General features: G+C 38.4%; 1 protein-coding gene and 3 non-coding genes across 4 annotated transcripts; all 4 read right to left on the bottom strand.

The window, feature by feature from the left end:
- Positions 1-8,540: 8,540 nt before the first annotated feature.
- LOC121428855 (60S ribosomal protein L7a-like) lies at positions 8,541-17,553 on the bottom strand. Its single transcript, XM_041625720.1, has 6 exons — positions 17,461-17,553; positions 13,906-14,026; positions 12,724-12,873; positions 11,878-12,098; positions 10,976-11,176; positions 8,541-8,938 (listed from the first exon to the last, which is right to left on the bottom strand). The coding sequence occupies exons 1-6, from the start codon at positions 17,461-17,463 to the stop codon at positions 8,837-8,839; spliced, it is 798 nt and encodes a 265-aa protein (XP_041481654.1). The 5' UTR covers positions 17,464-17,553; the 3' UTR covers positions 8,541-8,836.
- On the bottom strand, positions 9,744-9,820 carry LOC121429345. Its single transcript, XR_005971896.1, has one exon. It is a non-coding gene; the product is annotated as a small nucleolar RNA SNORD36 (small nucleolar RNA).
- Positions 11,496-11,572, bottom strand: LOC121429343. Its single transcript, XR_005971894.1, has one exon. It is a non-coding gene; the product is annotated as a small nucleolar RNA SNORD36 (small nucleolar RNA).
- Positions 13,573-13,652, bottom strand: LOC121429347. The gene has a single exon (XR_005971898.1). It is a non-coding gene; the product is annotated as a small nucleolar RNA SNORD36 (small nucleolar RNA).
- Positions 17,554-18,946: the final 1,393 nt, after the last annotated feature.

Here is an 18,946-nt window from a genome sequence, read left to right as displayed (position 1 = left end):
AGAAAAATCAAGTTCATTCTTAGCACGCGAGCCGCAGAACGATAATTTTTAGCGCGCGCAGACATGGCTGATCCCCTGGTGTGTCGCGCGGGATTATCTAGTCCCATACTGGTGTCGGGTGGTATATTCCACGTACCTTGTCCCCTTGCAGTGACCACTGTAGAGTTATATAGTGCTTCATTTTGATACTCAATCTGTGAAATACCGATATCGAAAAATGCTCGGAATATACCTGACACATATTAATGATTTCATTTTCGAGAATTATTATTTCTTTCCTGCATGAATTACAAAACGTCAATCTTATAGGTCAAGAATCATGATAGAAATTGTCAAGATTTGGAAAATATCATGTTAAGTTTGCCCAATGTCATCAGTATCTCACTGTATGTTAAACAGAAAATATAGAACAACTGTATTTTTTGTAAATTCCACGGCCGCCTCACGAACTTAAAGAGATGGTATACAGAAGAAGAGGAAGGGCCGGGAGCCGGGTTCAGGTGTCTCAAGCGGATCGGGAGAAAAGGGGGGGGTCCTTTTCCCACTCTCTTTCAAATAACCTTATTTTCTAATATTAATTCCTGTTGTTTATCGTGGAATTTTACCTTTTATCATAATTATAATTCTATACAATATGAGGATCCTACTATAAGTTTTCAAGCTGTCCTGTTCAAGATTACTGATTTTTTTCTGCGGGTCCCATTAGCCCCTTTTTCATCAATCATCTTCTCGGTGTCTCTGCTACCAAGATTGACTAGGGAGTGGAGGGAGGGGGGGGCGGGCATAAGTTATCATCACTCACTTTCGCCCCAGACAAGTGCCTGTTTGATATATTTTATTGCAAGAGCTTCTCTTTTCCTCCTATCTCCCTGTTCTCTCTTTTTTTTGTTTTTGTGTTTGTGACATTTTATATCTCAAAGATCAGCTCTCCCAATCTAAATTTCAACCGTCTCATATTATTCCTTCCCTTCTGTTATGGTCAAGCTCTCCTCCAATAAAACTAACCTATTAATATTTGCCCCTCTTATTTCTACCGGCCTGCAATCTCATTTTGGTCCTTTTCAGTATCCCTCATCGACCCCTCCCCATTGCAACTCACCATGATTTTAAGTCATTATCACGAGAGCATGGATAGGAATATTGCAGATCTATAAAATTGCTATTACTTTGATTTTAAAATAATTTGAGTACCCCCCCCCCCCCCCGGCGGCCATGCACGTCGGTTTCATATATTATGTCGCATGATGGTATATGTGGCCGTGGAATTTACAAAATATACACTTGTTCTATATTTTCTGTTTAACATATACCGTGAGATACTGATGACATTGGGCAAACTTAACAAGATATTTCCCAAACCTTGATAATGTTGTAATTTTATACAGTCAATGTTACACATTCTTGACACTAGGCAGTTTGACTTTTTTGTAATTCAGGAAAGAAATAATAATTACCGAAAATGAAATAATTTATGTGTCAGGTATATTCCAAGCATTTTTAGATATCGGTAAACTATTAATTTCACAGATTGAGTATCAAAATTAAACACTAAAACTGCACAGTGGTCATCGCAAGGGGAAAAGGTACGTGGAATATACAACCCGACGCGGTATCGGACTGGATAATCCGAACGGACAGTCAAGACGATCAGCCCTGTCTGCACACGCTAAAATTTATTATTCTGCGGCTCGCGTGCTAAGAATGAACCTATTTTTTCTCTTCATTACGAAACTCATACTGAAAAATGTTATCCAACATGGATTGCTACACTCGTAAGTTTTATTGTTATGTATCATTTACACAACATTATGAGATGACAACCCTTCTTCGGGAGAACAATGGTATAGTAGCTCGAATCTAACGATTTTTCTTTTAGAAATATAACAAAAATTAACCTGATTTCGAAAGCCCGACATTCCATTTTAAGCGATGGAGAAAATAGCCTACCAACGTTATCAGTTCGGGAAAATGAAGAGATTAAACGAAAACTTACCTGTTTGAAGTTTGATCTCCATTTTATGAAGTAGGTGTAGTGAAGAGCTAATGTGAGAAGCCCGCCCCGCGCATGCGCCTTGCCACAATTCAACGTGAGGACAGAGTTTAAAAACCCCACGTAGTGCCCACTGGATTAGTTTTCCAATTCTGGGTAAAATTTCCCATCCACTACGTGGAGGTATATAGTATGTAGGTGTGTGAAGCTATAACCCCTCTTAGACCTTCAGTTAACCAAACATGGGAGGGAGTGGAGGGCACATTAGCTCTTCACTACACCTACTTCATAAAATGGAGATCAAACTTCAAACAGGTAAGTTTTCGTTTAATCTCTTCATTTTATTTCGAACGGTGTACGTTCGATCTAATGTGAGACTTTAAAGTAAACTCTGGCCTCGAAACCATAACTGAAAAGACAAATGTTTGACGTAAAACTCACATGAGCTATTTACAAATCCGTTACTTCATTGGTCGAATCTGCAGTATCCCCTAAGAGCGCAGACACAAACGAGTCGACTTCCTCTACTATTGGCTTGTTATAGAATTCCTGGAATGTTGCTTCTGACCTCCATCCCACATGATGCATAATGTTTTCTACTGGTAAAGTCCTGCCAACTTTAGAGGCAGCAGCAGATCGCGTGGAGTGGGGTTTAAACACCCCAATGTCTATACCTGCTTTAGACATTACTAACTTAAGCCATCTGGCAATAGTATCCCTAGACACACGGCAATGTGGTTTCCGGGTGCTGATAAACAGGTAGGTTTCCTGTCCTCTAAGAGGCCTAGTACGGCCAACATATTCTAACAAATGCGTATAGATGCAAACACGCGAGTCATGTCCATACTTCTTAAGCACTAACTTCTGCCCAGTTTTTCCTGGTTTGCTTGTTTTTAACAGTTCATCTACTGAAAAGGTGACTGCTGAGTCTGTAACATCCATACTGGTGATACTAAGAAGGTGAAGGGTCTGCTGTCGTTGAGCAGACACTAATGCTAAGAGCATGCAAGTTTTCATTGTCAAGTCCTGAAGGGATAAGGACGTCAGGGGCCATAATCCTCGCAAATAAGATAATACAATTGTCACATCCCAAGTTCTTTCATACCTAGGTCTGGGAGGCTTCAAATTAAACACACCCTTCATGAAGCGGGTAACAAGTGGATGTGTATTAAGACTGATACCATCTGACAAAGTCACTGTAGCTGCCAGTGCTGATCTAGCTGTATTAACCGCACTGTATCCTACTCTCTCATATAATGAACTCAAATTCATAACCAGAGACTGTTTTAAGAATATTACTGTCAGAAGTGACAAGGCGCATGCGCGGGGCGGGCTTCTCACATTAGATCGAACGTACACCGTTCGAAATAAAATTATAGTTAAAGTAATAAGATGTTTTTTAAAACAATGAAAAATTGTGAAGATATTGAAAATAACGATTTTGAAATGCTATATGAAATTTACGCTATATTTTCATAAATTTTGGCATATTGTATCACTCATCAAAATTACTGGTAATTCGAAATCTTATCCACACTTGCTTGTAAATCTGATATAGGTTGATACACTGATAGTCAATGTAAATGATAAGTATTCATAGCCTTACTAAATTTTAACGATTCCATTAGTTTTTAGGATTTTAATATCGCATACATTTTGGAGAGTGAGCAAGACGGTGCTCACATGCGTCGCTAACAAGATTGCTTGGCGACCTACCGCGAGAGGGCTTTTATAATGGCGGGCTCCACTGAGTTGATACATAGCCTATAGGTGGTTCACGTACGTGAACAAGGTCCAATCTGGACTAACGAAAACCGTGCTCATACCCATACCACTATGGACCTACATGATAGGCCTACTCATACACCTTGACTTGGTTGTAGACGAAAGGGTTCTGTATCCAATCCTTCTCCCGAAAGATATCTTATGAAATAATTCCTTAACTGCATGTCGAAGGTGCGGTTAGAACAGCAGCGACGTTCCGTCTTTGTACAAAACGTAATTCAGCAACGAAGTACGTTGTTTATGAATAACACATAACGCGACAATGAGAGAACACCGGGAGAGAACAGCACATATCTAATCATGCTAATCATGACAATACCGCCATATATCGTGATCGGGATCGTGATATGAGTCACTGATGGGGACGTACAAAAAAATCCCCACCGAAATTCTCGAGACAGTGAATAGGTGATGTGGTTGAGTGATTTCTTTGTGTTCGAGTGCGAAGCTTCCAAAATCAAGAGTCTCGATCTCTCGGACACAGTTTCGACGTAGGACAATTAATGCTCTGACAGCATAATAATGTAAGCCCCTTTTTTGCTCTTTTCTTTTCCTGCACTTTTCACCCCCTTTTATTCTGGTCCCAAATCTAGTTCATTTTTATTTCCTCTGCTGTAGCGCCCCTAAATATCCATTATTATTATTTAAAGAGGATAAAGAATAAGACAAAATAGAGTTAAGAAAAGAAAAGAGAGTACATTCAGAAGAGAATAAGAAAAGAAAAGAAAATAGAACAGAAAATAAAAGAAAAGGGAAATAGAAAAAGGAAAGAAATCAAAACAAAAGAAACAAGAAAAAGTGGGGAGGAAATTAAAAGAAGAAAAGGAAAAAATGAAATAAAATAGACAGAAAAAATGGAGAAAATCAAGAACCTATTCATCCTTTCAAAGAAAAAAAATCTCCAAACAAAATAGTCATTTCTCGACTGGTTGCCAGCCAAACCACACAAGAAGAAGAATTAAGTTGGTGATAAAGCGACTTAAGCGGCTTTCCCTGCTTGCTAATGGATATATTGTATGACTTTTTATGGGTATTAAATGTGTAAAGCTTTCAATATTGTTGAGATATATTGCACTTTTGATCAATATGTATACTTATTGTTAAAGCCATGATTAGAAAACAAATTTCTTTGTATGCGACCATTGACCAAAAAACGGTCCCATGCAGGGAACGTTTCATGAAAGTTGTCAGCACTGACAAGTTGTCTTTCTCCGACAGTTACCATATAGTAACAGTCAGAGGCCAGCTAGTGCCTTTCAGCCAATCAAAACCAACGATTTTACTGAAATTGTCAGCACTGACAATTTAGTCCGTAATGACAACTTTTATGAAACACCCACCAGATGACGTTATTGGATTTGTGCGTTAATTCGATTCGATTGCACTATTATAGTATATGTTTTATACAACTGGCTCAAATTTTAAGCGATAATTGTTCATCGAACATAAAGATATGAGCCCTTTTTCAGCACTCATCAGTAAACTTCTCAATCCAAGATTCGTTATTACCATATTACGTTGAATATGTAGTCCAGTCACTATATTCTTCATTCTCTCTTTTGATTTCTTTTTTTTTTTAGATTTTCAGCTTACAACTTACAGGCCGATATATCACACCTAAATTTAAAATTGAAGGCTTGAGAAAATTGACAAAAGATATCTTTAATCAAACTTAAAAATTGATTGATTGATTGATTGATTGATTGATGACTGATTGATTGATGGATGGATGGGTGGGGGGTGGGTTGGTTGGTTGGTTGAGTGATTGATTGATTGATGGATGGATGATTGGTTGATTGATTGATTGATGGATGGATTATTGGTTGATTGATTGATTGATAGATGGATGATTGGTTGGTTGATTGATTGATTGATTGATTGATTGATTGATGGATGGATTATTGGTTGGTTGATTGATTGATAGAAGGATGATTGGTTGATTGATTGATGCCTGATTGATGACAAATTGATTGAATGATTACTAGGCCACCTAATGATATCTACAAAGGAAATGAATCAAAATATATTTTTGAAATCCTTTATCTCATCTTGATCTCATCTCTCTAGGGGTGAATGAATAGGTCATTTTCCTGAACAAAAGAAAAATCCTTGTAGATTTACGTTCATGGCAGAACATGAATAGATATAATTTGCACCACTTGAATAGATAACAAATCTTGCTGGTTGAAACTGGGGCCCGTTGAAGAGAGAGTTGCGTTCAAACGCAAGCCGAAAAATCAATCGCAAGTCCCAAATGCGCGCTGTTGATTGGTTGAAAATCAAGTTGCGCATGTTTTTTAGAGCTGCAATTGACTACACATATCAATATTCTATATATAACATATGTAAGTTAACTAGCTAAAACAATGCTGATTATGCTTATTCATAAAAGTTTCCTAAATGAATGATTCCACTTCATAAAAAATCATAAATAAAGAGCTGCAATATTCTTGTTTTCAAGCTTTTTAGACAGTACAGTGACAAAAAAATCTATGTATTGCACGTAGGCCTATATGTTAATTAGCTCACTGAATCTTTCTGTTATGCTAATTGCAACAAATTTATTCGTTCGAGAAAAAACTAGTGTCGTAATTGAAACCCTTGTCATAGAAAACCTTACAAGAGCTGCAATATTCATGTGTTCTGGAAAAACTTGCAAGAGCTGTATTATTCATTTTTTGGGGTTTTCTTTATAATTCTTTGCAGTGACAAAGAATCACATGACTTGCATATAAAAAAGGCCCAAGTCCATAGGAGGTCATTTTGAGAAAATTGAAAAAAAAACAGGATATTTTTTTAATTTGGGCAGTTGAAATATATCAAAGAACATCATAAAACAAATTTACGTGAACATACTTAATGAACATTAATATGATATTTATGGGCGGGGCTTTTGTCTGGTGGACCTGGGTCGTTTTTAGAATCATACGGACTAGGGTTATTCTTACATTCATACACATGGTAGACTTCTGTAGTAAGTAGAAGAGAGAGGGCGCTATGATATGAATGTAAAAAGCCGAAGTCCAGGACTTGGGCTTTTCTTCCACTCGTATCAGATTTTCCTCCTTTATTTGAGGCATATCTCAGATGATTTAAGATTTATCGTTTATAAACAAGATGAGTCATTGTATAACTCAGATACTCAATTTTTTCCAAAAATAGCACTTGGGCCGTTTTCATATTCAGATACACGATTATAATGAATACATTCTTTAAAAATAACTGTCAAGAGTGAATTCCTCGTCAAGAATTTTTTTTAATATACGTTCTGGCCTGATCAACAAGGTGGCATGTTAAGGACACTGTGCAGTTACCCATATAAAGACGATATTTCAACAATCAAATAACGCGAGCTGATAATTTGACTTTCCGACCTAAGAAATTACATTGTATTTCTAAGCACTTTTAGTAATTTTGAACGGGATAGGTATATTACTAAACAATAAATACGAGCGCATTTGGTCTCCCATCAGTTAGTCCACTATCCACATGGTCTAATGCCATTTCATCTAATAACCAGTTGGTCCAACAGCCATTTAGTCCATATACCATTTGATCTACTTGGAATTAGTGTCAAATAGGCGAAATGAATGAAAATAAGATGGATATTAGACTAACAGGTTATGCGACGAGATGGTCATAGACGAATTGGTGATTAGAAAAAGTGATGATTGGACCAAATGGTTGTTGGACGAAATGTTGATGTATGGTATGCATTAGACTAAATGAAGGTCGACCATGTGGTGAGCAGATGAGACGGCAGAAAACGAATTGGCAGTTTACCCATTCAGAATCCCCTCTCTAACAGACTTCTCTCCCATTGGTCACATTTTTGTCCTACTTACAGTATAAATAATTTCTTGACCCCATCTTTGTGGGCCATTTCGGACCAACATATAATGAGATGGTCAATTTGACACCCCCCCCCCCAGATCTCGCAATCGCCGCGAAAATTTGCACGCACGTAGAGCCGGATGTAAACTCGAAGACTGTATAGTGAAATTTAAAAAAAGTTGATCGCTTATATTTTTCATTAATCAATTATGCAAATATGGGTAAGAAATTGGCCCCCAATATTTTTTTCGCCCTTAACTCGCTTTATATAGCTAATAGAATGCTAATTTTTGGTGAACATGTCAATTTTTACATTTTCAACAAAAATCTACAAAAAATTATTTCCTATGTATTTTTTTAATGTATTTCTTTGTTTTGGGGGGAACAACACTTGCGATCAGAAAAAACATAAAATAAATCCATCTAAAACAACAAAAGTAAAAATAATCATACATTTATGATTTTTGGTTGAAGAACACAATTTGCATTGACTTTGTACACAGAATCACGTTTTTGAGCAATTTTGGGACTGACAATATTGTGTAATTTAGGTACCGCGTACCCGGGCATCACAAATTTGTTTTCAAAATGATATGCAAGACTTGAAAGTAAAAAGTCTTTGAACAGCGTGGTTAAAAAAATTTGTGTGGCGGCATAGCGACAAAATTTGTTTAGGAGGGTCAAATTTATCCCCCCCAGTTTGATAAGGGTTAAAGAATTTTATACGCGAAATACAAAACATGTTGCGAAAAGGCATGCAAAAGTAATATAAACTTTTCTGCCATGCCTGGCTACAGCAATATTTGGAACCATCCCAGTTGGTCTTGGCATATTTTCACAATCACCACTCAACAACATATACATACACACACACACACACACAGTGGATGACATATTCTGACAAAACACAAATTCCAAACTCTAATCTGACTTGTGTATGCTATGGTCATTTATTCCATGCTTATTACATAGCAGAGATGTACTGTATCATGCTTCCAGTCAAGAAAATGGAGAAGATATTTCGAAGGTGCCCTTCACTAAATGAGCCCATTAGGAAAATTGCCTGTAATCTGATCTGATTATGGTCATCAGTATGAAGTTGATATAGCCTGAATGTAATGCTTGCCTTCCAAAAATAATAGGGATGTGTGTGTTTTTTACTGAGTTTTCCCTATGGTAAGGGTTGAACATTTTGTCAGTCTGTAAGTTATGCTCTAGGAATGGTTCTTATGCTCTAGCCTCCAGTTCCTTGGACTTGGCCTTCTCTAGCTTGTCAATGCGGGCCTGGCTCTTGCTGCCGACCTGTCCACCGCCCCAGTGACGACGGATCTACAATGGGAAAGTAAGGAAAATAAATAAAAGGAAATTAAAACACACTGCAATAAAAATGAATTCACAACCCACATGGTCTGAAATCAAATGATATTTTTTTTAATTAAGTTTTAAGCACTGACAAGTTGTCATTTGCCCACAAATGCCATTACATTCAGACCCCTTTGCTTTAATTTGCAGCAAATCAAAACCAAGATTAGTTTGCAAGCTCTGACAATATACCAGACAACAGGGGACTGTTTCATATCATAAAGTTGTACGCACTGACAAGTTGACTTTCTATGAGAGTAACCATAGTGAGATGCCAGTGCCTCTCAGCCATCCAAAACAAAGGATGTCATCGAAATTGATAGAGCTGGTCAGTGCTTACACCTTTCATGAAATGCCCCTCAGGGATTGATAAAAATTCCTAGAGGAATCAGGAACCTTGGCCCGAATTCTTAAGTCGGGGTTTAACTTAAACGCAGGTTTAAAGTTGTGGTCTAAGTATGGATAGCCCATCGTTACATAAATCACCAACAGTAGAGATATCATATTTCAGCTCATTTGGCACTCAAATCATTCATCGTCAAGGAAGTTTACTTAGATGATTGTCTTCACCAATGATGAATCAGGAAAGAGCAGAATAAACGCAAGAAACATACAACTTAACAAAAAAAAATTATACTATTTGCTTCTCATAGTTAAACCACAACTTTAAATCCGAGTTTAAGTTAAACCCCACTTCAGTATACAGGCCCTTGGGTTTGTTTTTTCAATACAATTTCAGAACAATGCTCCCTCATTCCATCTTGACATGCTCTCTGCTCAGTTTTAAAAAGCTCGATTGTATATCTTCAGCTTCTGATATCAGGTGAAGAAATTCTAACATCACTGCAGAGGATAGGTACACAAAAAGATTAAAAAACCATTGCAACCTTGATTATAAAGGCCATTCGTCTCACTCCAAACATTAACTACCTGTCATTTCAGAAGGGGGGATTGAATAGAGAAAAATAATCCTTGCAAACTGAAATTATCAGATTTCAGGCATCCGATGAGATATAACAAAAGAAGACTGTATATGAGACATCTTTTAACCCTATCTAGGCCGGGGTATTTTGGGAGTTCATATGGCCGGGGGGGGGGGGGGCCTCCCCCCGTAAGATCTCGGCCGTCAACCGCGCGATCGCGCCGAAAATTGGCACGCAGGTTGCCTGGGACATAATCTACAAGATTGCATAGTGATTTATTTCATGCGAATTGCTATTAAGTGATTATGCTAATTATGCATAATTAGTATGCGAAATCATAATTTTTCCTGTAACTCCCTAAATAAAGCTCCAAATGTACTAATTCTTGGTATAGAAACTCTTTGTGGTGTTCTTAGCAAGTGTACATGAAAAAAATTGCGATATCAAATCATTTTCTTATGTATTATATTGTTTTTTGGAATTTCTTATGTATTTCTTTGTTTTTCGACCTTTTGTTTTTCATTGTTTTTTCAATGAAATTTGTTGGGGACTCTTCTGTGATCATAAAAAGCATAAAATACATTTAGACCAGCAAAACTAAAAATAATCATGCATTTATGAATTTTGGTTGATAACACAATTTGCATTGACTTAGTACACGAAATCACGTTTTTGAGCAATTTTTGGTCTGACATGCACTTACATAATGTTGCGTAATTTCGGAACCACGTACCCGGGTGACGCAAAATTGGTCTCAAAAGTTGCGCAAGACTTGAAAGTAAAAAGTCAGCGAGCGGCGCGGTCAAAAAATTTCGCGCGGCGAAAATATCGCACGATATGTTGAGGGGGGGGCCTCCGAGGCCCCCCCCCGGCCTAGATTGGGTTAGAGGACATACAAGAACTTTGTGAATACAGTGATAACATAGCTTGCTAGTGGATCTACCAAGCACTTTCAAATGTTCCTTGCGGATAAATGCTGCCATACAGATGTTGAACATATGCTGAACTGTAACTTGCAGCTTAGGGATACTAGTGAGGGCATTTTCATTACACACCTACACATGGCTTACAACAAACTCACCTCTTCGTATCTGTCATTGTAGTTGGTCCTGACTGTGTCTACCAGCTTGGAGAGGGCACTCTTGTCCTCTGGGTTGACCTGGGTGAACGCAAGGCAAGCAGCATTACGGCGATGGACCACCTGACCGAGGCGAGACTTTCCCTTCACGATGCAATAGGGAACGCCCATCTTGCGGCAGAGGGCAGGAAGGAACATCACAATCTGGGATGCAGGGAAACATGGCAATGTTACAGTTAAAAATTAAAATTGCTGATACGTTTTCTTGACAGGATCCGTCGTTGATGGTTATCATACCTTCCCCATCAATGCCAGGACGAAACTATCTTGACAAAGTTTTTCCCTCTAGAGTGTCAAATATCTTGTCAAACAGCAATGCCTTGAGGCTCATGTGCCAGATTGTCCATGCACACATACACCTGGCTTCACACATTCAAGTAATGCATATTTCATTGCGGAAACAAATAGCAAAAGACGTATTACATTTTCTAGAATTAAGAAGTGGTTTCTCTTTTTCTCCTTTTCTGCTCAGTTTTAAAAAGCTCGATTGTGTAATCTTCATGAATAATTTCAGGTGAAGAAATTCTCACATCATTGCAGAAAAAGTTTTGTGAATTTGCAAAATCTCAAAAACAGTTATGAACTAACATAAAATTAACGTTTTATATATTTTACTCTTCATGTAGCTTACGACATCCAAGTATATTGTGGAGCTTCAAAACACTTAACACTTCCATTGCACTATGCATACTGTAGACATGGAAAATGGAAAAAAAATCTTTTTAAGCAAGTGCCCACTGAAATCAACAATTTCCATTACATATTACTTTACTTCTTTACCAAACCGCCATTTAAAATGCACCAAGCTATTGCATCAAGAGGGAGCAAGAAATGTGTCGGGTTACCTCAATAGGTTCAACGTCATGAGCAATGGCAACAAGCTGGGCCTTCTTGGTCTCGATGAGCCGGGTGACGGTGTTGACGCCGGACATGATGCGTGCTTCACGCTTTGTAGGAACCTCTTCACGTCCCTTGACGCGATCCTCGGCGCGGGCCCGGAGCCTGGCCTTCTTCTCCTGCTTGGTCTCAGGGCGGTACTTGTGCATCAGACGGAACAGCTGGGTGGCTAGAATGCATTGGTCAAGGCAGAGCAACAAAAACTTGTTTAAATCATCGAAGCAGGCTGTATTATCCCCTTATATAAGAATCCCAAATATATCTAGGTCATGTACACAAAGAAAAAAAAATATGTTTAGTCAAGTCTCAGAGGGTGTTAAAAGTATAATCACTTTCTCATATAGCAAATACTCAAGTAAAAGCATCATTGACTTGATCAAACATACTAAAAATAGCAGAATACTGCGTTAATACCAAATCTTACTCTAAAGTTAAACAAAGCTACGGAGGGTTGTCCCAATCTACTGTGCACATATTCTTTTAATCCATGGTTATCTAGCTTGTCTTTTTTGCAATTAATTTTGCATCCTAATTATGAAATGCATCAAAAAGTTGTTGTCAACAACAAGCAACAAGATTTTTAAGGATATTGTACCCAGACCCCAAATTTCAAGTTTTAGCACAGGCCACTTTCTAAACGGCGCATTCTTTCACTGCAATAATTTGGCGGGTTAAAAGGGCCACCAAAATTTTTTTTAAGGGTCAGAGAGAAGGGTGCCCGAGGCCCGTCAAAAAAACATCCGCATCCATAGACTTGGTGGCCTTGGATTAATCAAATCAAAGCCCAGTATTACCTGTCTGCCTATCCAGAGCCTGGGTGAACTGGTTGATGGAAGGAGGAACCTTCAGGCGCTGGTAAAGGACGGCCTTCTGTCGCTGGAGACGAACATACTTGGGCCAGAGCACAAAGCGAGACAGGTCTCTCTTGGGCTGGATCTCATTACCTGGGAGATGAAATAGGAGGTAATGGACAGGTAATAAGAGGCTGTGTAGAATAAGCAAGTTCTACTCAATAAACCAAGGAATAGTGGCTATCACCAATAATGGATTAGAAATATAAACATATTTACATACAAATTGTATTGGATTAGCATTTTTCAAACTGATACGCAAAAACTGAAATATACCTGGCAAATTCTATAACTACATCCATCAATATTGTACATGTTTTTTTGCCACAGTGGGCGACTAAAGTGGCTTTCACAATTGCTCATGGGACCGTTTGCGATCATTTGGTCACACTGTATATTACACACAATCGCAACGGTTGTGAGCAGTCGCACCAATTGTGAAAGGGGCTTTAAGGTTAATCCCTTTTTCCCCCTTTTTTTTCTTCCAAATTAATTGAGTGCTTCTTTGTCAAATATGTAGACAAGACAAGATGGACACTGGACTATAGCTCAAATTTTGATCCTCAAAACACAAACCAATCAACATTACAACTACCTCAGTCTCATGCTGAGTTATGAACAAGATCTTGTCAAGTTTTCATAATACATTATTTTTACAGATTGAAGTGGAGCTGCATGAAGCAGAGCTGCAGGGTCAATGTCACAATACCCTTTTATAAAAACATAAGATTTCACTCACCCTTTACCAACTTGACTCTAGTAATCAATACTAAGAAATAATGTTTCTAATGCTCTACTCAGTTTTAAAAAGCTCTGTTCAACTCTTCATAAATATAATCAGGTGAAGAAATTCTTAAGGTACATCACAGTAGAGCAATAAAAGCAATCAACTTCTTGGAATAGTTTAAACAACCACTCTTAAAAGGTAACTTAACAATATACCAATAATTTTTGAAGTTGTAACACTTGTAACTTTACTGGGAATAAGATCAACAAACCGCTGCATTTTTTTTTAAATGTGATCAATGCTTTCATACAAATAGACCCTTGTTGACCTTTAAATTTCATTTGCAATAAAATGGTTATCAATATCAGGTGATTATTCCAAGTCTGATTCTTTCTTACCAATTCCAAAATTCCTTGTCCTCTTCTCAAAAAGAGGGTTGACCACCTTCTTTGGGACTGCCTTCTTGGCAGCATAGGGGGTGGGTGCCACCTTCTTCCCCTTGACTTTCTTTGCTTTCGGCTGCAAAACAAAACAAAAAAAAATTGCAAATGAGCCAAGAGAATTCAGTCTGAGAAGGAATTTTTATTTCCTTAACATGAAAAACTTGTTATTTACGCCCATAATTACTTTTGCACGAGGATATTTGTTTTAATCTTTCATCAAATCATCTATCCAGATAAAATTTTTAAATTTCTGATATCACTTTCATACCAACAGCCAAAGTGGAGTTACTCCAGTCCAGGAGGAGCTACTCCACTTTGGAGGGCAATATGAAAATTCGAGGATTATTTCGATCCGGATTCAAAGCCCAACCTCCTTTCGATGTGGGTTACAAATGGAGTTGTTATGCACCAGAAATGCGGTATCGCGTATCTCACGCGTAACTTCATTCATTTCTACATTGGGGAGATTCCACGCATCACACACGCAAACTTGCTTGGAAACCACAGAAGCAACTGCAGATACACCGCTGCGGAGATTGCCATTTTGAAAGGGGGTGAAATGTCGGTCCGCAGTACAAACGTATCCTTTCAATCCGGACTTACTCCACTTCGCCTTCAGTATCACATTGGGTGATTTCAAGTTCAGTGTTGACCTTTTTTTGGTGTTGGTGTTAGGTCAATTTTTACACTATTATAACACTAAACATAAGATGAAGTTGGTCCCGAAAAGTCACCCACTAGTTTTTGAGATGTCAATAATTTGATCTGGATCAGTTTTACAAACTCAGAATAAGTTTTGGAGCAAGGGGAAGCAATACAATTCCAACACTAACACCAAGCCCATCACCGGACTTGAAATCACCCAATGCCATAAAATAATTTTTGAAAATAAACACTAGTTTAAGAGGGTCACGGGTTCTATTCCCCAGTACCTAAGCCATTAATTTCCTGCTTCAGCAAGACTTCCATCCATATTGTGCATACAGTGCAGCACTCAACCCAGGTGAGAATGGGAAAATTCATTCCTTGACTGAAACACAGACCACGCAACAGCTGCACTACAAAAAAAGCCCAGAAATTATGGCTCATTAAAGAAGGCTTATTTCTATTCCCCCAAAAAAACAGTTAACACTATTGATCATCAGAGACAAAAGAATCATTAACAGAATCAAGATTCAATCTTAGTTAAGTTTACAAATTTCCAAAACATCCTCTTAAAATTGTAGTTCCTAAAAAAATGAATACATAGAATCTTGTGAACTTAAATCAGCAAAGCTTTTTGACCCTATAAAGTTGAACAATTCACACTTACACAAATTCAATTCTTCATTTCATTTCAACAAGTTCTTATTTTTCTTGACAATGACTTAACTACAGCAGTTAGTAGGCATGTCCAAAAAGGTGGCTTCTTTCATCCAAGTGATATTTATGACTAGAGAGGTTTTGCATATTTAATGAGCTTTAACGCAGACCAAAACACCTTTTTTAATTTGGTAGTTGATGCTCTAAATATCCATCAAATTTCATGATTTCGGTATTGTAAAGAAAAAGAATCATTCTTTCAGGTATTATGTTGTTTACTTTATTTCAAGATTTTATAATGTAGGTGAAATTTTTATCTAAAATATGCAGGGACCCATGCAGATTTTTGCGATAGATCGAACATGTACGATCTCGGAGGCGATATTTCCAGCGGAAATCACTTACCCCTTTCATACAAGATTTTTTGGTCATTGATCTTTTGGATAATTGGAGTCCATAGTAAAAGCGTCATACGAATCTTTGGAAATCAAAATCATGGATTTTACCACTGGATTTAACCCCTGGAATATTTTTATTGAGCAGCAACCCACAGCGACAAATTGTGTACAACGGATAGCGGAGCGTGAACGTAGTGGTCGTGTACATTTTTGCTTATTACATGACGTCATCCAGCCACTGCCGAGAACCAATTTATGAATGAAAATATAGTAAGCATGCGCAGTGCAAGCCTTTTATTTCCCCACACAGAATTCCAACAAAACAAGTGTGCAATTCTCTATCACCTCGTACCAAAATCGACCTAGAATTTCACTTTCGCGTATTTTATATGAATTATGAAAGGTATTCTCGGAGGATCTATTTTCTCACCGATAACGCACAGGTAAGAGAATTTCGATTACTTTTTGCTTTTCCGTCAAAATCTTACAAATTAGCGTCTGTATGTCATCGTGTTCGTTGGAATTTGTAGAGTCTATCACAACGTGCACAAAGTCAATTGGCTTCCGGGTTTCGGAGCGTCGCGTGAATATGCATGAAATTGCAGGGTTTCGATAATTTTTGATCGATACCGGAGCGATCCGATCACGAACCAAGACCATTTACCGCGTACACATCGTGACCGGATATCGTTATCACTATCGATACTTCCGCAAGCAGTCCGAAGGAATTATTTTTCGGACCACGTGATCATGACGTGATCTGCGCGATTGACCAATCAGCGGTCTTAGAATTGCTGTGCGGAGACGATCTATCCATTGTACACAGTCTATGGACAATTGTTCGTTGTGCAACCTGAAGCTGTGTGTGCAATTCATTAGCAGATATTCATGCATCACATGCATGCAAGTTGTTGTGGGGAGTTGAAGTCATTTTTGTCATGTATTTGGAACCACCCAATATTTGGGGACTCACTCTACGGGGATAGCGAGTGCTGAAAATAGATTATTTCAGTGACCTCAATCCCACCTTCACTGTCTATTTTTCAGTTTACTGTCTATTTTCAGTTTGCCGTCTTCCATTAATCTTGATATGAAACTGATAGGGTCTACATTATGTTTACATTGAGTCATTATGACTGCGATTACTTCTTGACATCCGGGCACAGACTGGAACCTCAAAAAAAAAGTTCTGTCGGCATCGCGTCGCGATACCAGTAGAAAGTCTTTCAAGAGACTGGGGTAGGAGTCTAAGGAGAGAACCTTTTTTTTTTAGGTATCCTGACAGAGGCACAGACTGGTACTTACTAGATATTTTGACCATAATCTACCCATGTCCCGTGAGTATGGCCTGGGTAAATTAAATACATGTAACATGGCGCGCATGGCGAGCTCCTGGACCTGGTGCCGCAGCGCTCTGCGGGCCAGCGCTCCCTGGGTTACCATACAACCAGATACATGACAGGGCACAAGATCTACCCAAATATCATATTCAGTAACGTAAGTAGGTTCTTAAGCATGTATGAAATTCGAAGTCGTATCTGGAATTCCTTCAACTTCCAGCATAGCCATAATGGGCCTACACAGTTTCTAACGTATGGGCCAATACAAAAAAACATCGCACATCCATCCCTCGTACCCTCATACAAAATGTAAGATTTTCGACTTTTACGAGAGATATAAGTATAAGTAAAGTAAGGAAAACAAACTTCAGATATTATACAAATCACGTATGTTAATGAAAAAATTATTGACACATAGATGTTATTGATTGAACAGGATTTATTTCTAGGTTCAGCTCGAATTTCCGTACCATGATTTTTGCCAGGTGTAAAAGACTGATTTTGGAAATCTCGTATTTGGCGAGATTTCATTCGTAAAAACTGTAGTCGTGGATGAATTACATTTCAGACCGCTATATACCTTGACCTTTTCTTTTCTGTATTCTATTTTCAAACTCGATCCTTTGTCTACCGAATGGGCATTGGCGGATTCAGGGGGTGCAGTCAGGGGCGTCGATCCATTTTTCAGATTGGGGAGGCAAAATCATGAATCAATTTTCCAAAGGCGCTCGATCACACACACACACACATATATATACATGTATATATATATATATATATATATATATACATACATATCTCACCAGCAGATTAATGCGAGCGCGAAGCGGGAGCTGAAAATTTTGATTTTTCGATCTGAAAAAAATGAGTTTCATGCACGTTTTTAATAAAGAACAAAATATATATCCAACAAAAGATTGCAAATCGAAGTGGGAGTTCTTTTGAGGTTTAAAACTGAAAACGGGACCATATTCACCTATTCAATCATGGAAAGTATGGGTTTTTGTTACAAAAATGATGCGAGCGCGAAGCGCGAGCTGAAATTTTTTGATATTCCAATCTGAAAAGTGGACATTTTGAGCACGATTTTAGACAAAGAACGAGTTGTGTATCTCAATCTCGCTTGCTGATTTCTGTGTAACATTACAATCTTATTTTATTTTTAGCACATGCGGAATTATTGGGGGGGGGGGCAAAATGATATGTTTGCCCCCCCAATATTTTCATTGGTGGGGCCGGCGATCGCCCCCCTGCCCCCCCCCCCCATAATCGACGCCTCTGGGTGTAGTAACCCCCTGACCCCCCCCCCCCCCCCCCCCCTTATTGGCGACAAAAGGGACCGTGGCTCCGTTGCAGAAAGAGTTGCGTTTAAACGTTAGAAAAAAAATCAATCGCAAGTCCCAAATGCGCGCTGTTGATTGGTTGAAAAACAAGTTGCGCTTGATTTTTAGAGTTGCGATTGATTCCCACTCTTTCTGCAACGGGCCCGTGACAGTTAGTCAGAGAAATAAAAAAACAAAGAAAATCTAAACAACAACAACAAAAAAGAAAGGAAAATAAAAGAAAGCCCGAAAGAAAGATAGAAAAAGGATATTTGAAAGAATATTTTTTTAAGGAAATTGCAGTCAAATCTGGCGTTCGACCCCCCCCCCCCCTCAAAAAATCAATAAAACTGATTTGAAAATCGACCAAAATAAAAACTTAGTACAGATAGTATCCCATCCCGTTGACAAGGGAGTAACAGGGGTCGGTGCTCGGTGGACGGGAGGGGGGGGAGAGCAAAAATTTTCCCGGTCGACAGTATGGTATGAACAGGGGGGCGTTTCATGAAAGGACTTGTCAGACGATTTATCCGACAAGTCCAATTTTATCCGACAGTTACCATAGGAACACTGCCTCTCAGCCAATCAATTAAATCATGGAAAGATGTCAGATCTGACAACTTGTCGGACGAAA

The sequence above is a fragment of the Lytechinus variegatus genome, chromosome 15, assembly GCF_018143015.1.
Source record: "Lytechinus variegatus isolate NC3 chromosome 15, Lvar_3.0, whole genome shotgun sequence".
Lineage (NCBI taxonomy): Eukaryota > Metazoa > Echinodermata > Echinoidea > Temnopleuroida > Toxopneustidae > Lytechinus > Lytechinus variegatus.
The sequence above is the reverse complement of the archived record's forward strand: the minus strand, read 5'-3'. Positions and strand labels throughout refer to the sequence as shown.

Coding starts and splice junctions, on each gene's coding strand:
- LOC121428855 (XM_041625720.1), bottom strand. Junction 11,177..11,877: donor ATGACGTTGAACCTATTGAG/GTAACCCGACAC, acceptor CCTGCATCCCAG/ATTGTGATGTTCCTTCCTGC. Junction 8,939..10,975: donor ACAATGACAGATACGAAGAG/GTGAGTTTGTTG, acceptor TTCCCATTGTAG/ATCCGTCGTCACTGGGGCGG.